General features: G+C 32.1%; 1 protein-coding gene across 3 annotated transcripts in view; it reads left to right on the top strand.

Annotated features, from left to right (window-relative positions):
* LOC143063070 (perlucin-like) overlaps window positions 1–19,604 on the top strand; it is a 47,743-nt gene that overhangs the window by 9,438 nt on the left and 18,701 nt on the right. For all 3 annotated transcript variants that reach the window (XM_076235000.1, XM_076234999.1, XM_076234998.1), the window contains exons 3-4: window positions 1,181–1,274; window positions 4,738–4,951. In XM_076235000.1, the coding sequence (XP_076091115.1) occupies window positions 1,181–1,274; window positions 4,738–4,951 (308 nt within the window). The remainder of the gene's footprint in view (window positions 1–1,180; window positions 1,275–4,737; window positions 4,952–19,604) is intronic.

A 19,604-nucleotide genomic window follows, 5' to 3' on the forward strand; every position in this document is an offset into this window, starting at 1 on the left:
TTCTACATTCTGACCTTTGAGTGAAATAGAAACCTCAACTGCAGGTATCTCCAAATTGCTATGGATTTTTTTCTTTTACGTAACATTTGTTGAAAGAACTGTTTTTAGGTTCCCATTTTCAGTAAACAATCTTTACAGGATTCAGTACTCGATTTTGTTGGGTTTCTGTTGCTCATTTATCATTTTTGCTATTTTTTGTTTCGTGTACTGGTGTTTCACTTTTGCATGTTTTGGTTGTGTTTGGTTTTTGTGCAGTTTTTGGAACATTTTTTTTTATTCTATTAATTTCTTAAATAGTACTCCAAAATAAAATAACTATCATTTCATTAGTCGAATATTTATTAAAATGAATGTTTCGTTCAAATCAAAATAAGGTTACGTGTGCTTTCGAATAATATATGCATTGTATTCTAAAACGGCAAATTAATGCCGAATGAACTTGTAGATTTCGTAATATGTTATTGTCGTTTGATCTCTTTTAAAAATAATTCCGTAGGTAGTCTTCCAATATCCTTTTCATCAATAATAATTATCTATCAATGTTATCAATAATTTTATAGTAATCATTATTTGATATCATTTTGTATTAAAAAATACACAAAAGTTAGATAAATAAAGGCAACAGTAGTATTCCGCTGTTCGAAATTCATCAAACGATTGAGAAAAAAACAAATCTGGGTTACAAACTTAAACTGAGGGAAACGCACGAAATATAAGAGGAAAACTACGACACAACAGAAACACATTAAAATGTATAACACATAGAAACGAACTATATTATTATATAATGGCCATTTTTCTGAATTGTAACAGGATAATTTAAGAAAGAAAATTGGTAGGTTGAACCTGGATTTGTAGCATGCCAAACCTCCCTCTTTAATGACAATGTTTAATATAACATTTAAATGGCAACATTACATAACAGGATTACAATACAAATACATGGGAGAAAAATAAAGGACAGAGAAACACACGAATAATACAATGTAGCTAAAAAAAGGTTTTAGGTTTAAAATTCAATACGACAGACGTGCGTTTCGTCCACACAAGACTAACCAGTGATTCTCAGATGAAAAAAAATCGAAAGCCAAAACAAGTACAAAGTTGAAGAACACTGAAGACCAAAAGTTCCAAAAAGTTGTGACCAAAACGGCTAAATCATACATCATTTTATATTTAGTTTAGTTGTCGTGCCCACAACGCCCGTCTTGCTGAAGTTCAATCCAAAGAACAGTCGACCTTTTTAGTTAACATGTGTAAAACTAAAGGACCGGGTATGTATAGAAAATCGAAAAAAATGCACCGTTTCAACAACTCTTTAAAACAAAAACTGAATGAATATTCATGCTATTAAATAACTGAAACTTATATGATATTTTTAATAATTTTTATAATTTATTTCAGTTATAAAACAATCATGTTTATATCAAATTTATGATAATTGTATAAAAAAGTCTTCATTCAAAAGGTAAGCACTTTGGAAATGAAATCCTTACATAAATGGATTAAATATAACTAAGTGATTACTTTTCTATTGTATTTATATTCAATGAAAGAGGAAAAAAGATATCATAGTGTGTTTTCATTTCTAAGTTTTTAATTTCGAAGGATAATCCTTTTTATCAATGCTGTAGTCCTTGATTACTTATTCAGATATATACGAACATTTCATTAGATTTTACGTTGTTAGTAAACTGTTCTGCACATGCCATATAAATACATCTTCACCATTAGATGAAAACAAAACCAAGGGTAGTTGAGGCGGTGGAATTCTCCTTTGTAAATTAGTCATTGCATTCATACTGTTTTAATTGTGAAAGTACTATATTTGGATGATTTTTTGAAACATCAACTCACATGCTGTTTTGTTTAGATAATAAAGATTTATTCAACCTCTTCATCTAATAGTAATTCACATGTACGAGTTAAGTACAATTTTAAAAGTCGATATAACTTTTTCAAAATATTATATATATTTATCATTGAGCATGTTTCTCCGAAAAAAAAAACTACCGCATAGAGTTCTCTTTTCATTCGACTAATATGATGTTCCATTACTCTCTACTTGCTCAAAACGCTGACGCTATTGCGTTATGTTATCGCAGATTTTCCATTGTTGATTGTTCAACCTTTCAAAGGATATCTTGTAACAATGAAGTGTTTAGATAGATATGTGATGTAAATAAGCCGTTGATAACCTCAATTAATTGTTTTTACCTTATCTCGACCTATGACGTCCATCACTTTGTAATGTAAAAGGGGTTTGGTTGCAATTGAATCCGTAATTTAGGCATATTATTTTTTTTTTTTTTGGCATCTAAAATATGTTTATATGCTTTAAATCAAGATATGTGATGATGAAATTTAATTTATCACAATTATTTCGATACTTATTAATATTGAGGAAAAAAGATGAAAAGGAAATGGCACTAACTAGTGTTTTGTTTTAAGATATATTTTCCTCTCATCTGGTCTAGTCAAATCAACCAACTCATTACTACCTGATCAAATTACTTATTGATGCGTATCAAAGAAAATTGTATGCATTCTCGCTTTTCTTAATATATCTGCCAGGAAGGCTCATACTAAAATCAAATGAAAACCAATGATACTATGGACACAAATTTTAAAGAATAAAACCGGTAAAGTAGTTATCAAAGGTACCAGTATTATTATTTAATACGCCAGTCGCGCGTTTCGTCTACATAAGACTCATAAGTGACGCTCAGATCAAAATAGTTCTATAGCCAAACAAATTCAAAGTTGAAGAGCATTGACGACCCGAAATTCCTAAAAGTTGTGCCAAATACGGCTAAGGTATTCCATTCCTAGGATAAGAACATCCTTAGTTTTTTAAAGAATAAAAGTTTTGTCAACAGGGAATTTATCAAAATGACCATATAATTGATATTCATGTCAACGTTAACACAGAAGTGCTGACTACTAGGCTGGTGATACCCTCGGGGACGAAACAACTACCATCATTGGCATCGACCCAGTGGTGTAAATAGTTATCAAAGGTACCAGGATTATAATCTAATATGCCAGACACTCGTTTCATCTACATAAGACTCATCAGTGACGCTCCGATCAAAATAGTTATAAAGCCAAACAAGTACAAAGCTGAAGAGCATTAAGGACCCGAAATTCCAAAGAGTTGTGCCAAATAGGACTAAGGTAATCTATTCCTTGGATGAGAACATCCTTAGTTTTTTCGAAAAATTTAGAGGTTTTGTCAACAGGAAATTTCTTAAAATGATCATTTAATTGATATTCATGTCAACACCGAAGTGCTGACTACTGGGCTGGTGATACCCTCGGGGACGAAACGTCCACCAGCATTGGCCTGGACCAAGTTGGGTAAATAGTTATCAAAGGTACCAGGATTATAATTTAATATGCCAGACGCTCGTTTCGTCTACATACGACTCATCAGCTCAGATGAAAATAGTTATAAAGCCAAACAAGTACAAAGTTGAAGAGCATTACGGACAAGAAATTCCAAAACGTTGTGCCAAATACGACTAAGGTAATCTATTCCTGTGATAAGAACATCCTTAGTTTTTTCGAAAAATTTAGAGGTTTTGTCAACAGGAAATTTATTAAAATGATCATATAATTGATATTCATGTCAACACCGAAGTGCTGACTACTGGGCTGGTGATACCCTCGGGGACGAAACGTCCACCAGCATTGGCATTGACCCAGTGGTGCAAATAGTTATCAAAAGTACCAGGATTATAATTTAATATGCCAGACGCGCGTTTCGTCTAAATAGGACTCATCAGTGACGCTAAGATCAAAACAGTTATAAAGCCAAACAAGTACAAAGTTGAAGAGCATTAATGACCCGAAATTCCAAAAAGTTGTGCCAAATACGACTAAGGTAATCTATAATTATAATTCAATACGCCAGACGCGCGTTTCGTCTACATAAGACGTGAATCATCAAAAGGAACCAAAACTCAAATCTAAAAAAAGGGAATTATGTTTCCCATAAATGTACAGCACACCCATGTCACTTGTTTGGAAATACCAGAGCAATGATAGATAGTTCAAATGAAACAAAATGCATCATATGGATAGCCCCAAAAATGACAAGATTAATAACAGTTCCGCCCAGCTGGCAGAGTAACATTATTTTGATACCTTTGCTATGGTAAGATTGTTAGCTTTCAACAACTGTTCTTATGTTTGATGTTTATCAAACTTTCGTGCATTTAAAGTATTAACGAATATATATCGAAATCAAAGGTAAAGCCAAACAGGGGAAAGGGAAGTTTATGTAACATGACAAATTCAATTACTCGACTATATCAACTAACGGAACGAAAGAAAAAAAACTACCTTCTTCTTGTCTCCGTATGAGCCTCCTTTAATTAGGAGCACCATCATAAGTTATGGCATACATGTTAAACATTAATGACCTTTCTCTTTGGTATTTCGACATCCATATACAAATCCTACACTCACTTACAAACTAATGATACTCACAGTCACAGTATGTGTCTTGTGATGCATTGTAGCTTCATTTAAGTTTTGAGATAAACATGCATTTTCAGATCTTTCAGGGATATTTCAGTTTTATGGTAGATCATACTGAGTAAAACTAGTTCTAACATTTATTAAGTAATTTCAGAAACTGGTTTATTAGCGTATTTTAATGAATTTGCTTCTTCGTAAGTCTCTGTATGTAATAATCCCTAGTAGTTTATCGTTTAAAATATACAAATGTAGGTATAAGCTATTGGTTAGGAGGTAGAGATGATGTCGTAGAAGAAAGGTGGATGTGGGCTCAAACAGACCATGTGTTCAATTTTACTGACTGGTATCCGGGTTTACCAGACAATATCGCCAGAAATGAGAACTGCTTACATATGTATGCTCCATATAAATTGAAATGGAATGACGTTACCTGTGCCGGACTATACAGATTTATCTGTGAAAAAGAGTCAGTATATAATGTTTTCACTACATTGTGTCTAATGCAGGACATTTCTTTAATTAAGGAGAAAAACAAATTGTTTTTTGAATTATTAATTTACCATCATCAAATCTTAAGATACAGTCAAATGCAACATGCCAAAACCCAGTAGTAATTTCTGGTAATATATAGTGGTAAGGAGTTCCTTTCAGGAGGTTTGAAATGAGATAATGTCCTTTGCAAACATAGGAACACATTTCGGTTATAAAAAGAGTCAGTACACAAGTTCACTGATATCTATATTCTGTTCTTGTTTTGTAAGCTTGTTACTTGATTTTTCCTAAATAAATCATATTAAATTATTCGACCACGTCACGGTTTGAGTTCTTGTCAGTAGTAATTTATTTGAAAATGATCAGCTTAATGAGGTTACGTTTTTCAGTGGTATAACATCAATAGATTTAGGATCAAGTATCTAATTAGGTCTTTCCACCTTTCCGTGGAAAGACCTATTGCTTTTGTTCTGATTATTAGGTCTTTCCACCTTTCCGTGGAAAGACCTATAGGTTTTGTTCTGATTATTAGGTCTTTCCACCTTTCCGTGGAAAGACCTATTGGATTTCTTCTGATTATTAGGTATTTCAACCTTTCAGGTGAAAGACCTATAGGGTTTGTTCTGATTATTAGGTCTTTCAACCTTTCTGTTGAAAGACCTATTGTATTCGTTCTGATTATTAGGTCTTTCAACCTTTCTGTTGAAAGACCTATTGAATTCGTTCTGATTATTAGGTCTTTCAACCTTTCAGGTGAAAGACCTATAGGGTTTGTTCTGATTATTAGGTCTTTCCACTTTTCCGTGGAAAGACCTATAGGTTTTGTTCTGATTATTATTATTATTTTTTTTTTCTTCCGCCTAATTCTTTTCTTGCGTAATATTGATGTTTCAAAAGATGTCGCTTAGATATTTGGAATATGATATCATATAGTTTATACGCTTTAAATACTGACAATGGCGTAACAAAATACTAAACGTTGTAAGAGTTATCTCCCCAAACACTGTTTTTCTTGTGGCCACTACTCCTTCGCAACCGTAAAAGATTACGACCAAATTATTTTACCAAATTTTTTCTCGTTACATCTTCAGGATTAGGATTTTAATTTTGACCGAAGCTATCCAGAGACTCCATATGAGAGTTATTCCCCCTTATGTATTTGATATAGGTGATATGCGTTTCTAACTGGAAAACCATAAGTGATAGAGACCTAGGGTCTCTTGATTTGAGATCCTTAGTCCAAAAAAATGAAAATCAGGTCAAGGTCAAAGGTCAAGGTCATATTCTAAAATTTGATTTTGGCTTATTTTCACTTATTTTTAAATACCGTATGACATATCGACAAATATTTTTTCCAAAATTGTTAGTTGCGACATGTCCTTACTTGTATATTTTGGTTGAAAGGGTTCGCACACAAGAAATGGGAGTTTTTGTCCATCTTACATTTAGAATTTCGCGTAAAGTGGTATTACTCATTAACCAAACATATTAAAGACCTAGGGTCTTTTGATTTAAGGTCCTTGGTTTGTGACCTTGAAATTGAGGTCAAGGTCATAGGTTTATACAACGTTCTAGATTTTGACCTTTGCTTTAAATTCATATAAATACATCATAAAGCCATAGGAACTAACATTTGAAACTGATTTTTCATATTTCAATATCATAATAGATCTTTACTTGTGGAAAGACCTACAATTGTTCTCTGAACAATTGGTTTTTAATTATTATTATTTTTTTTTTTTTCTTCCGCCAACTTTTTTTTCCTTCGCTGTTTTTTTGTTTCACAAGATATCGCTTAGATATAAGGTAAATGATATCGAACAGTTAATACGCTTCTGAAACTGACACCGCGTAACAAAAAACTTTACCTTGTAAGAGTTATCTCCCCGAACACTGTTTTTCTTGTGGCCACTACTCCTTCGCGACCGTATAAGAAACCGACAAATTTATTTATCCAAATTGCTCGTTATAGCCTTAGGATGTTCTGTTTCATTTCAACCGAAGCTATCGGGAGACTCCATATGAGAGTTATCCCCCCTTTTATATATGATATCAGTGATATGCATTTCTAACTGGTAAACTATAAGTGATAGAGACCTGTGATCTTTTGATTTAAGATCCTTGGTCCAAAAAAATGAAAATTAGGTCAAGGTCAAAGGTCAAGGTCAAATTCTAAATTTTGATTTTGGCTTATTTTCACTTATTCTCATTAACTTTATAAGATTTCGACAAATTCTTTTTACTAAATTGTTAGTTGCGACATGTCGTAACTTAAAATTTTTGATTGGAAGGGTGCGTAGACAATAAACGGGAGTTTTTGCCCCTCTTATATTTAGAATTATGCGTAAAGTGATATTACTCATGAACCATACATACTACTGACCTAGGGTCTTTTGATTTGGGATCCTTGGTTTATGACCTTGAAATTGGGGTCAAGGTCATAGGTTAATTGGACGTTCTAGATTTTGACCTTTGCTCCAAATTCATATTTTCATATCATAAAGCCATAGCAACTGACATTTTCAACTGAATCTTAATATTTTCATATCAAAATAGATCCTTATTGGTTGAAAGACCTTCAATTGTTCTTTGAACAATTGGTTTTTAATTAGGTCTTTCCACTTTTCCGTGGAAAGACCTATTGATTTTGTTCTGATTATTATTATTTTTCTTCTTCCGCCTAAATTTTTTTCTTGCATAGTTTTGTTGTTTCATAAGATGTCGCTTAGATATTTGAAATATGATATTGTATAGTTTATACGCTTTAAAAATTTACAATCGCGTAACAAAATACTTTACGTTGTAAGAGTTATCTCCCCAAACACTGTTTTTCTTGTGGCCACTACTCCTTCGCAACCGTAAAAGATTACGACAAAATTATTTTACCTAATTGCTCGTTACATCATCAGGATTAGGATATTCATTTGGACCAAAGATTTACGGAAACTCCATATGAGAGTTATTCCCCCTTTTCCATTTGAATTAAGTATTATGCATTTCTAAATGGTAAACCATAATTGATAGAAACCTAGAGTATTTTGATTTGAGATCCTTGGTCCAAAAAAATGAAAATGAGGTCAAGGTCAAAGGTCAAGGTCATATTCTTAATTTTGATTTTGGCTTGTTTTCACTTATTTTTAAAAACCTTATAAGATTACGACAAATTATTTTTACTAAATTGTTAGTTGCGACATGTCGTAACACTTGACTTTTGATTGTGAGGGTACGTTGACCGTAAATGGGAGTTTTCTTCCCTTTTATATTTAGAATAATGCGTTAATTGATATAAATCATTAACTATACATATGACAGACCTAAGGTCTTTTGATTTGAGGTCCTTGGTTTATGACCTTGAAATTGGGGTCAAGGTCATAGTCAAATTAGACGGTCTAGATTTTGACATTTGCTTTAAATTCATATTTAAAAATCATAAAGCCATCGGAACTGAAATTTAAACTGAATTCAATGTTTTCATATCAAATAAATTGTAAGTGGTGGAAAGACCTTCAATTGTTCTCTGAACAATTGGTTTTTAATTATTATTATTATTATTATTATTAGGTCTTTCAACCTTTCAGGTGAAAGACCTATAGGGTTTGTTCTGATTATTATTAGGTCTTTCAACCTTTCTGTTGAAAGACCTATTGTATTCGTTCTGATTATTAGGTCTTTCCACTTTTCCGTGGAAAGACCTATTGTATTTGTTCTGATTATTAGGTCTTTCCACCTTTCCGTGGAAAGACCTATTGAATTTGTTCTGATTATTAGGTCTTTCCACCTTTCCGTGGAAAGACCTATTGAATTTGTTCTGATTATTATTATTTTTTTTTTTTTTTTCTTCCGCCTCAATTTTTTTCTTGCTTAGTATTGATGTTTCAAAAGATGTCGCTTAGATATTTGGAATATGATGTCGTATAGTTTATACGCTTTAGAAATTTACAACTGCGTAACAAAATACTTTACGTTGTAAGAGTTATCTCTCCAAACACTGTTTTTCTTGTGGCCACTACTCCTTCGCAACCGTAAAAGATAACGACAAATTTATTTTACCAAATTGCTCGTTACTTCTTCAGGATTAGGATATTCATTTGGACTGAAGCTTTACGGAAACTCCATATGAGAGTTATTCCCCCTTTTCCATTAAATTAAGTGATATGCATTTCTAAATGGTAAATCATAAGTAATAGAGACCTAGGGTCTTTGGAATTAAGTCTCTTGGTCCAAAAAAATGAAAATAAGGTCAAGGTCAAAGGTCAAGGTCATATTCTAAATTTTGATTTTGGCTTATTTTCACTTATTTTCAAATACCGTATGACATTTCGACAAATGATTTTTCATAAATTGCTAGTTGCGACATGTCCTTACTTGTATATTTTGGTTGAAAGGGTGCGCAGATAATAAATGGGAGTTTTTGCCCATCTTACATTTAGAATTACGCGTAAAGTGATATTACTCATTAACCAAACATATTAAAGACCTAGGGTCTTTTGATTTAAGGTCCTTGGTTTGTGACCTTGAAATTGAGGTCAAGGTCATAGGTTAATATGACGTTCTAGATTTTGACCTTTGCTTTGAATTCATATAAATACATCATAAAGCCATAGGAACTAACATTTTAAACTGATTTTTCATATTTCAATATCAAAATAGATCTTTACTAGTGGAAAGACCTACAATTGTTCTCTGAACAATTGGTTTTTAATTATTATTATTATTAAGTCTTTCCACTTTTCTGTGGAAAGACTTATTGTTTTTGTTCTGATTATTATTATTATTATTATTATTATTATTTTTTTTTTTCTTCCGCCTAATTTTTTTCTTGAGTAGTATTGTTGTTTAATAAGTTGTCGCTTAGATATTTGGAATATGATATCGTATAGTTTATACGCTTTAAAAATTTACAACTGCGTAACAAAATACTTTACGTTGTAAGAGTTATCTCCCCAATCACTGTTTTTCTTGTGGCCACTACTCCTTCGCAACCGTAAAAGATTACGACAAAATTATTTTACCAAATTGCTCGTTACATCTTCAGGATTAGGATTTTAATTTTGACTGAAGCTATCCAGAGACTCCATATGAGAGTTATTCCCCCTTATGTATTTGATATAGGTGATATGCGTTTCTAACTGGTAAACCATAAGTGATAGAGACCTAGGGTCTCTTGATTTGAGATCCTTGGTCCAAAAAAATGAAAATTAGGTCAAGGTCAAAGGTCAAGGTCATATTCTAAAATTTGATTTTGGCTTATTTTCACTTATTTTCAAATACTGTATGACATATCGACAAATATTTTTTCCTAAATTGTTAGTTGCGACATGTCCTTACTTGTATATTTTGGTTGAAAGGGTGCGCATACAATAAATGGGAGTTTTTGTCCATCTTACATTTAGAATTACGCGTAAAGTGGTATTACTCATTAACCAAACATATTAAAGACCTTGGGTCTTATGATTTAAGGTCCTTGGTTTGTGACCTTGAAATTGAGGTCAAGGTCATAGGTTAAAAGGACGTTCTAGATTTTGACCTTTGCTTTAAATTCATATAAATACATCATAAAGCCATAGGAACTAACGTTTTAAACTGATTTTTCATATTTCAATATCAAAATAGCTCTTTACTAGTGGAAAGACCTTCAATTGTTCTCTGAACAATTGGTTTTTAATTTTTTTTTTTTTTCTTCCGCCTAATTTTTTTCTTTCGTAGTATTGATGTTTCAAAAGATGTCGCTTAGATATTTGGAATATGATATCGTAAAGTGTATGCGCTTTTAAAACTGACAACTGCGTAACCAAATACTTTGCGTTGTAAGAGTTATCTCCCCAAACACTGTTTTTCTTGTGGCCACTACTCCTTCGCAACCGTAAAAGATTACGACAAATTTATTTTACCAAATTGCTCATTACATCTTCAGGATTAGGCAATTCATTTGGACCGAAGCTTTCCAGAGACTCCATATGAGAGTTATTTCCCCTTATGTAAATGATATAAGTAATATGCATTTCTAACTGGTAAATCATAAGTGATAGAGACCTAGGGTCTTCAGATTTGAGGTCCTTGGTCCAAAAAAATGAAAATGAGGTCAAGGTCAAAGGTCAAGGTCATGTTCTAAATTTTGATTTTTGCTTATTTTCACTGATTTTCAAATACCGTATGACATATCGACAAATAATTTTTCATAAATTGTTATTTGCGACATGTCCTTACTTGTATATTTTGGTTGAAAGGGTGCGCAAATAATAAATGGGAGTTTTTGCCCATCTTATATTTAGGTTTACCCGTAAAGTGATATTACTCTTTAACCAAACATATTAAAGACCTAGAGTCTTTTGATTTAAGATCCTTGGTTTGTGACCTTGAAATTGAGGTCAAGGTCATAGGTCAATAGGACGTTCTAGATTTTGACCTTTGCTTTAAATTGATATTAATACATCATAAAGCCATAGGAACTAACATTTTAAACTGATTTTTCATATTTCCATATCAAAATAGATATTTACTAGTGGAAAGACCTTCAATTGTTCTCTGAACAATTGGTTTTTAATTATTATTATTATTATTATTTTTATTTTTTTTCTTCCGCCAACTTTTTTTTCCTTCGCTGTTTTTTTGTTTCACAAGATGTCGCTTAGATATTTGGTATATTATATCGAACAGTTAATGCGCTTCTGAAACTGACACTGCGTAACAAAAACCTTTACCTTGTAAGAGTTATCTCCCCGAACACTGTTTTTCTTGTGGCCACTAAGGCTTCGCAACCGTATAAGAAACCGACAAATTTATTTTTCCAAATTGCTCGTTATATCCTCAGGATGTTCTGTTTCATTTTGACCGAAGCTATCCGGAGACTCCATATGAGAGTTATCCCCCCTTTTATATATGATATAAGTGATATGCATTTCTAACTGGTAAACCATAAGTGATAGAGACCTAGGGTCTTTTGATTTTAGATCCTTGGTCCAAAAAAATGAAAATTAGGTCAAGGTCAAAGGTCAAGGTCAAATTTTAAATTTTGATTTTTGCTTATTTTCACTTATTTTCAATTACTTAATCAGATTTCGACAAATTATTTTTATGAAATTGTTAGTTGCGACATGTCGTTACTTATAAATTTTGGTTACAAGGGTGCATAGACAATAAATGGGAGTTTTTGCCCCTCTTATATTTAGAATTATGCGTAAAGTGATATTACTCATGAACCATACATAATACAGACCTAGGGTCTTTTGATTTGGGATCCTATGTTTATGACCTTGAAATTGAGGTCAAGGTCATAGGTAAATTGGACGTTCTAGATTTTGACCTGTGGTCGAAATTCATTTTTATACATCATAAAGCCATAGGAACTGACATTTTCAACTGATTCTTTATATTTTCATATCAAAATACATCCTTATTAGTTGAAAGACCTTCAATTGTTCTTTGAACAATTGGTTTTTAATTATTTTTATTTTTTTTCTTCCGCCAACTTTTTTTTCCTTCACTGTTTTTTTGTTTCACAAGATGTCGCTTAGATATATGGTATATGATATCGAACAGTTAATGCGCTTCTGAAACTGACACCGCGTAACAAAAACCTTTACCTTGTAAGAGTTATCTCCCCAAACACTGTTTTTCTTGTGGCCACTAAGGCTTCGCAACCGTAAAAGAAAGCGACAAATTTATTTTTCCAAATTGCTCGTTATACCCTCAGGATGATCTGTTTTATTTTGACCGAAGCTATCTGGAGACTCCATATGAGAGTTATCCCCCCTTTTATATATGATATAAGTGATTTGCATTTCTAACTGGTAAACCATTAGTGATAGAGACCTAGGGTCTTTAGATTTAAGATCCTTGGTCCAAAAAAATGAAAATTAGGTCAAGGTCAAAGGTGAAGGTCAAATTCTAAATTTTGATTTTTGTTTATTTTTACTTATTTTCAATTACTTTATAAGATTTCGACAAAATATTTTTACTTAATTGTTAGTTGCGACATGACGTAACTTATAAATTTTGATTGCAAGGGTGCGTAGACAATAAATGGGAGTTTTTGCCCCTCTTATATTTAGAATTATGCGTAAAGTGATATTACTCATGAACCATACATAATACAGATCTGGGGTCTTTTGATTTGGGATCCTATGTTTATGACCTTGAAATTGAGGTCAAGGTCATAGGTAAATTGGACGTTCTAGATTTTGACCTTTTGTCGAAATTCATTTTTATACATCATAAAGCCATAGGAACTGACATTTTCAACTGAATCTTTATATTTTCATATCAAAATACATCCTTATTGGTTGAAAGACCTTCAATTGTTCTTTGAACAATTGGTTTTTAATTATTATTATTATTTTTTTTTTTTTTTTCCACCAACTTTTTTTTCCTTCGCTGTTTTTTTTGTTTCACAAGATATCGCTTAGATATAAGGTAAATGATATCGAACAGTTAATACGCTTCTGAAACCGACACCGCGTAACAAAAAACTTTACCTTGTAAGAGTTATCTCCCCGAACACTATTTTTCTTGTGGCCACTACTCCTTCGCAACCGTATAAGAAACCGACAAATTTATTTTTCCAAATTCCTCGTTATATCCTTAGGATGTTCTGTTTTTTTTCAACCGAAGCTATCCGGAGACTCCATATGAGAGTTATCCCCCCTTTTATATATGATATCAGTGATATGCATTTCTAACTGGTAAACTATAAGTGATAGAGACCTAGGGTCTTTTGATTTAAGATCCTTGGTCCAAAAAAATTAAAATTAGGTCAAGGTCAAAGGTCAAGGTCAAAATCTAAATTTTGATTTTGGCTTATTTTCACTCTTTTTCAATAACCTTATAAGATATCAACAAATTATTTTTACTTAATTGTTAGTTGCGACATGTCGTAACTTAAAATTTTTGATTGGAAGGGTGCGTAGACAATAAACGGGAGTTTTTGCCCCTCTTATATTTAGAATTATGCGTAAAGTGATATTACTCATGAACCATACATACTACTGACCTAGGGTCTTTTGATTTGGGATCCTTGGTTTATGACCTTGAAATTGGGGTCAAGGTCATAGGTTAATTGGACGTTCTAGATTTTGACCTTTGCTCCAAATTCATATTTTCATATCATAAAGCCATAGCAACTGATATTTTCAACTGAATCTTAATATTTTCATATCAAAATAGATCCTTAGTGGTTGAAAGACCTTCAATTGTTCTTTGAACAATTGGTTTTTAATTATTATTAGGTCTTTCAACCTTTCAGATGAAAGACCTATAGGGTTTGTTCTGATTATTATTATTATTAGGTCTTTCAACCTTTCAGGTGAAAGACCTATAGGGTTTGTTCTGATTATTAGGTCTTTCAACCTTTCAGGTGAAAGACCTATAGGGTTTGTTCTGATTATTATTATTATTATTATTATTATTATTAGGTCTTTCCACTTTTCCGTGGAAAGACCTATAGGTTTTGTTCTGATTATTATTATTAGGTCTTTCAACCTTTCTGTTGAAAGACCTATTGTATTCGTTCTGATTATTAGGTCTTTCAACCTTTCAGGTGAAAGACCTATAGGGTTTGTTCTGATTATTATTATTATTATTTTTTTTTTTTTTTTCTTCCGCCAACTTTTTTTCCTTCGCTGTTTTTTTGTTTCACAAGATATCGCTTAGATATAAGGTAAATGATATCGAACAGTTAATACGCTTCTGAAACTGACACCGCGTAACAAAAACCTTTACCTTGTAAGAGTTATCTCCCCAAACACTGTTTTTCTTGTGGCCACTACTACTTCGCAACCGTATAAGAAACCGACAAATTTATTTTTTCAAATTGCTCGTTATATCCTTAGGATGTTCTGTTTCATTTCAACGGAAGCTATCCGGAGACTCCATATGAGAGTTATCCCCCCTTTTATATATGATATCAGTGATATGCATTTCTAACTGGTAAACTATAAGTGATAGAGACCTAGGGTCTTTTGATTTAAGATCCTTGGTCCAAAAAAATGAAAATTAGGTCAAGGTCAAAGGTCAAGGTCAAATTCTTAATTTTGATTTTGGCTTATTTTCACCTTTTTTCATTAACCTTACAAGATATCGACAATTTTTTTTTACTAAATTGTTAGTTGCGACATGTCGTAACTTATAAATTTTGGTTGCGAGGGTGCGTAAACAATAAAAGGGACTTTTCGCCCCTCTTATATTAAGAATTATGCGTAAAGTGATTTTACTCATGAACCATACATATTAATGAACTAGTGTCTTTTTATTTGAGATGTTTAGTCTATGACCTTGAAATTGAGGTCAAGGTCATAGGTTAATTGGACGTTCTAGATTTTGACCTTTGCTTAAAATTCATATTTATACATCATTAAGCCATAGGAACTGACATTTTCAACTGAATTTTAATATTTTCATATCTAAATAGATCCTTATTAGTTGAAAGACCTTCAATTGTTCTTTGAACAATTGGTTTTTAATTTTTATTTTTTTTCTTCCGCCAACTTTTTTTTCCTTCGCTGTTTTTTTGTTTCACAAGATGTCGCTTAGATGTTTGGTATATTATATCGAACACTTAATGCGCTTCTGAAACTGACACCGCGTAACAAAAACCTTTACCTTGTAAGAGTTATCTCCCCGAACACTGTTTTTCTTGTGGCCACTAAGGCTTCGCAACCGTATAAGAAACCGACAAATTTATTTTTCCAAATTGCTCGTTATATCCTCAGAATGTTCTGTTTCATTTTGACCGAAGCTATCCGAAGACTCCATATGAGAGTTATCCCCCCTTTTATATATGATATAAGTGATATGCATTTCTAACTGGTAAACCATAAGTGATAGAGACCTAGGGTCTTTTGATTTTAGATCCTTGGTCCAAAAAAATGAAAATTAGGTCAAGGTCAAAGGTCAAGGTCAAATTTTAAATTTTGATTTTGGCTTATTTTCACTTATTTTCAATTACTTAATAAGATTTCGACAAATTATTTTTACTAAATTGTTAGTTGCGACATGTCGTTACTTATAAATTTTGGTTACAAGGGTGCATAGACAATAAAAGGGAGTTTTCGCCCCTCTTATATTTAGAATTATGCGTAAAGTGATATTACTCATGAACCATACATAATACAGACCTAGGGTCTTTTGATTTGGGATCCTATGTTTATGACCTTGAAATTGAGGTCAAGGTCATAGGTAAATTGGACGTTCTAGATTTTGACCTTTGGTAGAAATTTATTTTTATACATCATAAAGCCATAGGAACTGACATTTTCAACTGAATCTTTATATTTTCATATCAAAATACATCCTTATTGGTTGAAAGACCTTCAATTGTTCTTTGAACAATTGGTTTTTAATTATTATTATTATTATTATTATTTTTATTTTTTTTCTTCCGCCAACTTTTTTTTCCTTCACTGTTTTTTTTTTCACAAGATGTCGCTTAGATATATGGTATATGATATCGAACAGTTAATGCGCTTCTGAAACTGACACCGCGTAACAAAAACCTTTACCTTGTAAGAGTTATCTCCCCGAACACTGTTTTTCTTGTGGCCACTAAGGCTTGGCAACCGTAAAAGAAAGCGACAAATTTATTTTTCCAAATTGCTCGTTATATCCTCAGGATGATCTGTTTTATTTTGACCGAAGCTATCTGGAGACTCCATATGAGAGTTATCCCCCCTTTTATATATGATATAAGTGATTTGCATTTCTAACTGGTAAACCTTTAGTGATAGAGACCTAGGGTCTTTAGATTTAAGATCCTTGGTCCAAAAAAATGAAAATTAGGTCAAGGTCAAAGGTCAAGGTCAAATTCTAAATTTTGATTTTTGCTTATTTTTACTTATTTTCAATTACTTTATAAGATTTCGACAAAATATTTTTACTAAATTGTTAGTTGCGACATGACGTAACTTATAAATTTTGATTGGAAGGGTGCGTAGACAATAAATGGGAGTTTTTGCCCCTCTTATATTTAGAATTATGCATAAAGTGATATTACTCATGAACCATACATAATACATACCTAGGGTCTTTTGATTTGGGATCTTTGGTTTATGACCTTGAAATAGAGGTCAAGGTCATAGGTTAATTGGACGTTCTAGATTTTGACCTTTGCTTGAAATTCATATTTTTATATCATAAAACAAGAGCAAGTGACATTTTCAACTGAATCTTAATATTTTCATATCATAATAGACCCTTATTGGTTGAAAGACCTTCAATTGTTCTTTGAACAATTGGTTTTTAATTATTATTATTATTATTATTTTTTTTTTTTTTTTTCTTCGCCTAATTTTTTTTCTTGCGTAGTATTGTTGTTTAATAAGTTGTCGCTTAGATATTTGGAATATGATGTCGTATAGTTTATACGCTTTAAAAATTGACAACTGTGTAACAAAATACTTTATATTGTAAGAGTTATCTCCCCAAACACTGTTTTTCTTGTGGCCACTACTCCTTCGCAACCGTAAAAAATTACGACAAATTTATTTTACCAAATTGCTCGTTACTTCTTCAGGATTAGGATATTCATTTGAACCGAAGCTATCGGGAGACTCCATATGAGAGTTATTTCCCCTTATGCATTTGATATAAGTAATATGCAATTCTAACTGGTAAACCATCAGTGATATAGGCCTAGGGTCTTTGGATTTAAGTTCCATGGTCCAAAAAAATGAAAATAAGGTCAAGGTCAAAGGTCAAGGTCATATTCTAAATTTTGATTTTGGCTTATTTTCTCTTATTTTCAACAACCGTGCAAGATATTGACAAATTATTTTTACTAAATTGTGAGTTGCGACATGTTGTAACTTATAAATTTTGGTTGGAAGGGTGCGTAAACAATAAATGATAGTTTTCGCCCATCTTATATTTAAAATCATGCCTAAAGTGATATAACTCATTAACCATACATATTACAGACCTAGGGTCTTTTGATTTAAGGTCCTTGGTTTGTGACCTTGAAATTGAGGTCAAGGTTATAGGTTAAAAGGACGTTCTAGATTTTGACCTTTGCTTTGAATTCATATAAATACATCAAAAAGCCATAGAGACTAACATTTTAAACTGATTTTTCATATTTCAATATCAAAAAAGATCTTTACTAGTGGAAAGACCTTCAATTGTTCTCTGAACAATTGGTTTTTAATTATTATTATTATTATTATTTTTTTATTTTTTTTTCTTCCGCCAACTTTTTTTTCCTTCGCTGTTTTTTTGTTTCACAAGATGTCGCTTAGATATTTGGTATATGATATCAAACAGTTAATGCGCTTCTGAAACTGACACCGCGTAACAAAAACCTTTACCTTGTAAGAGTTATCTCCCCAAACACTGTTTTTCTTGTGGCCACTACTACTTCGCAACCGTATAAGAAACCGACAAATTTATTTTTCCAAATTGCTCGTTATATCCTTAGGATGTTCTGTTTCATTTCAACGGAAGCTATCCGGAGACTCCATATGAGAGTTATCTCCCCTTTTATATATGATATCAGTGATATGCATTTCTAACTGGTAAACTATAAGTGATAGAGACCTAGGGTCTTTTGATTTAAGATCCTTGGTCCAAAAAAATGAAAATTAGGTCAAGGTCAAAGGTCAAGGTCAAATTCTTAATTTTGATTTTGGCTTTTTTTCACCTTTTTTCATTAACCTTATAAGATATCGACAATTTTTTTTTACTAAATTGTTAGTTGCGACATGTCGTAACTTATAAATTTTGGTTGCGACGGTGCGTAAACAATAAAAGGGAGTTTTCGCCCCTCTTACATTAAGAATTATGCGTAAAGTGATTTTACTCATGAACCATACATATTAAGGAACTAGTGTCTTTTTATTTGAGATGTTTAGTCTATGACCCTGAAATTGAGGTCAAGGTCATAGGTTAATTGGACGTTCTAGATTTTGACCTTTGCTTAAAATTCATATTTATACATCATTAAGCCATAGGAACTGACATTTTCAACTGAATTTTAATATTTTCATATCTAAATAGATCCTTATTGGTTGAAAGACCTTCAATTGTTCTCTGAACAATTGGTTTTTAATTATTATTATTTTTTTTTTTTTCTTCCGCCAACTTTTTTTTCCTTTGCTGTTTTTTTGTTTCCTAAGATGTCGCTAAGATATATGGTATATGATATCGAACAGTTAATACGCTTCTGAAACTGACACCGCGTAACAAAAAACTTTACCTAGTAAGAGTTATCTCCCCGAACACTGTTTTTCTTGTGGCCACTACTCCTTCGCAACCGTAAAAGATTACGACAAATTTATTTATCCAAATTGCTCGTTATATCCTAAGGATGTTCTGTTTCATTTTGACCGAAGCTATCCGGAGACTCCATATGAGAGTTATCCCCCCTTTTATATATGATATAAGTGATATGCATTTCTAACTGGTAAACTATAAGTGATAGAGACCTCGGGTCTTTTGATTTAAGATCCTTGGTCCAAAAAAATGAAAATTAGGTCAAGGTCAAAGGTCAAGGTCAAATTCTAAATTTTGATTTTTGCTTATTTTCACTATTTGCAATTACTTTATAAGATTTCGACTAATTATTTTAACTAAATTGTTAGTTGCGACATGTCGTAACTTAAAAATTTTGATTGGAAGGGTGCGTAGACAATAAATGGGAG

The sequence above is a fragment of the Mytilus galloprovincialis genome, chromosome 2 (assembly GCF_965363235.1).
Source record: "Mytilus galloprovincialis chromosome 2, xbMytGall1.hap1.1, whole genome shotgun sequence".
In the NCBI taxonomy this organism is placed as follows: domain Eukaryota; kingdom Metazoa; phylum Mollusca; class Bivalvia; order Mytilida; family Mytilidae; genus Mytilus; species Mytilus galloprovincialis.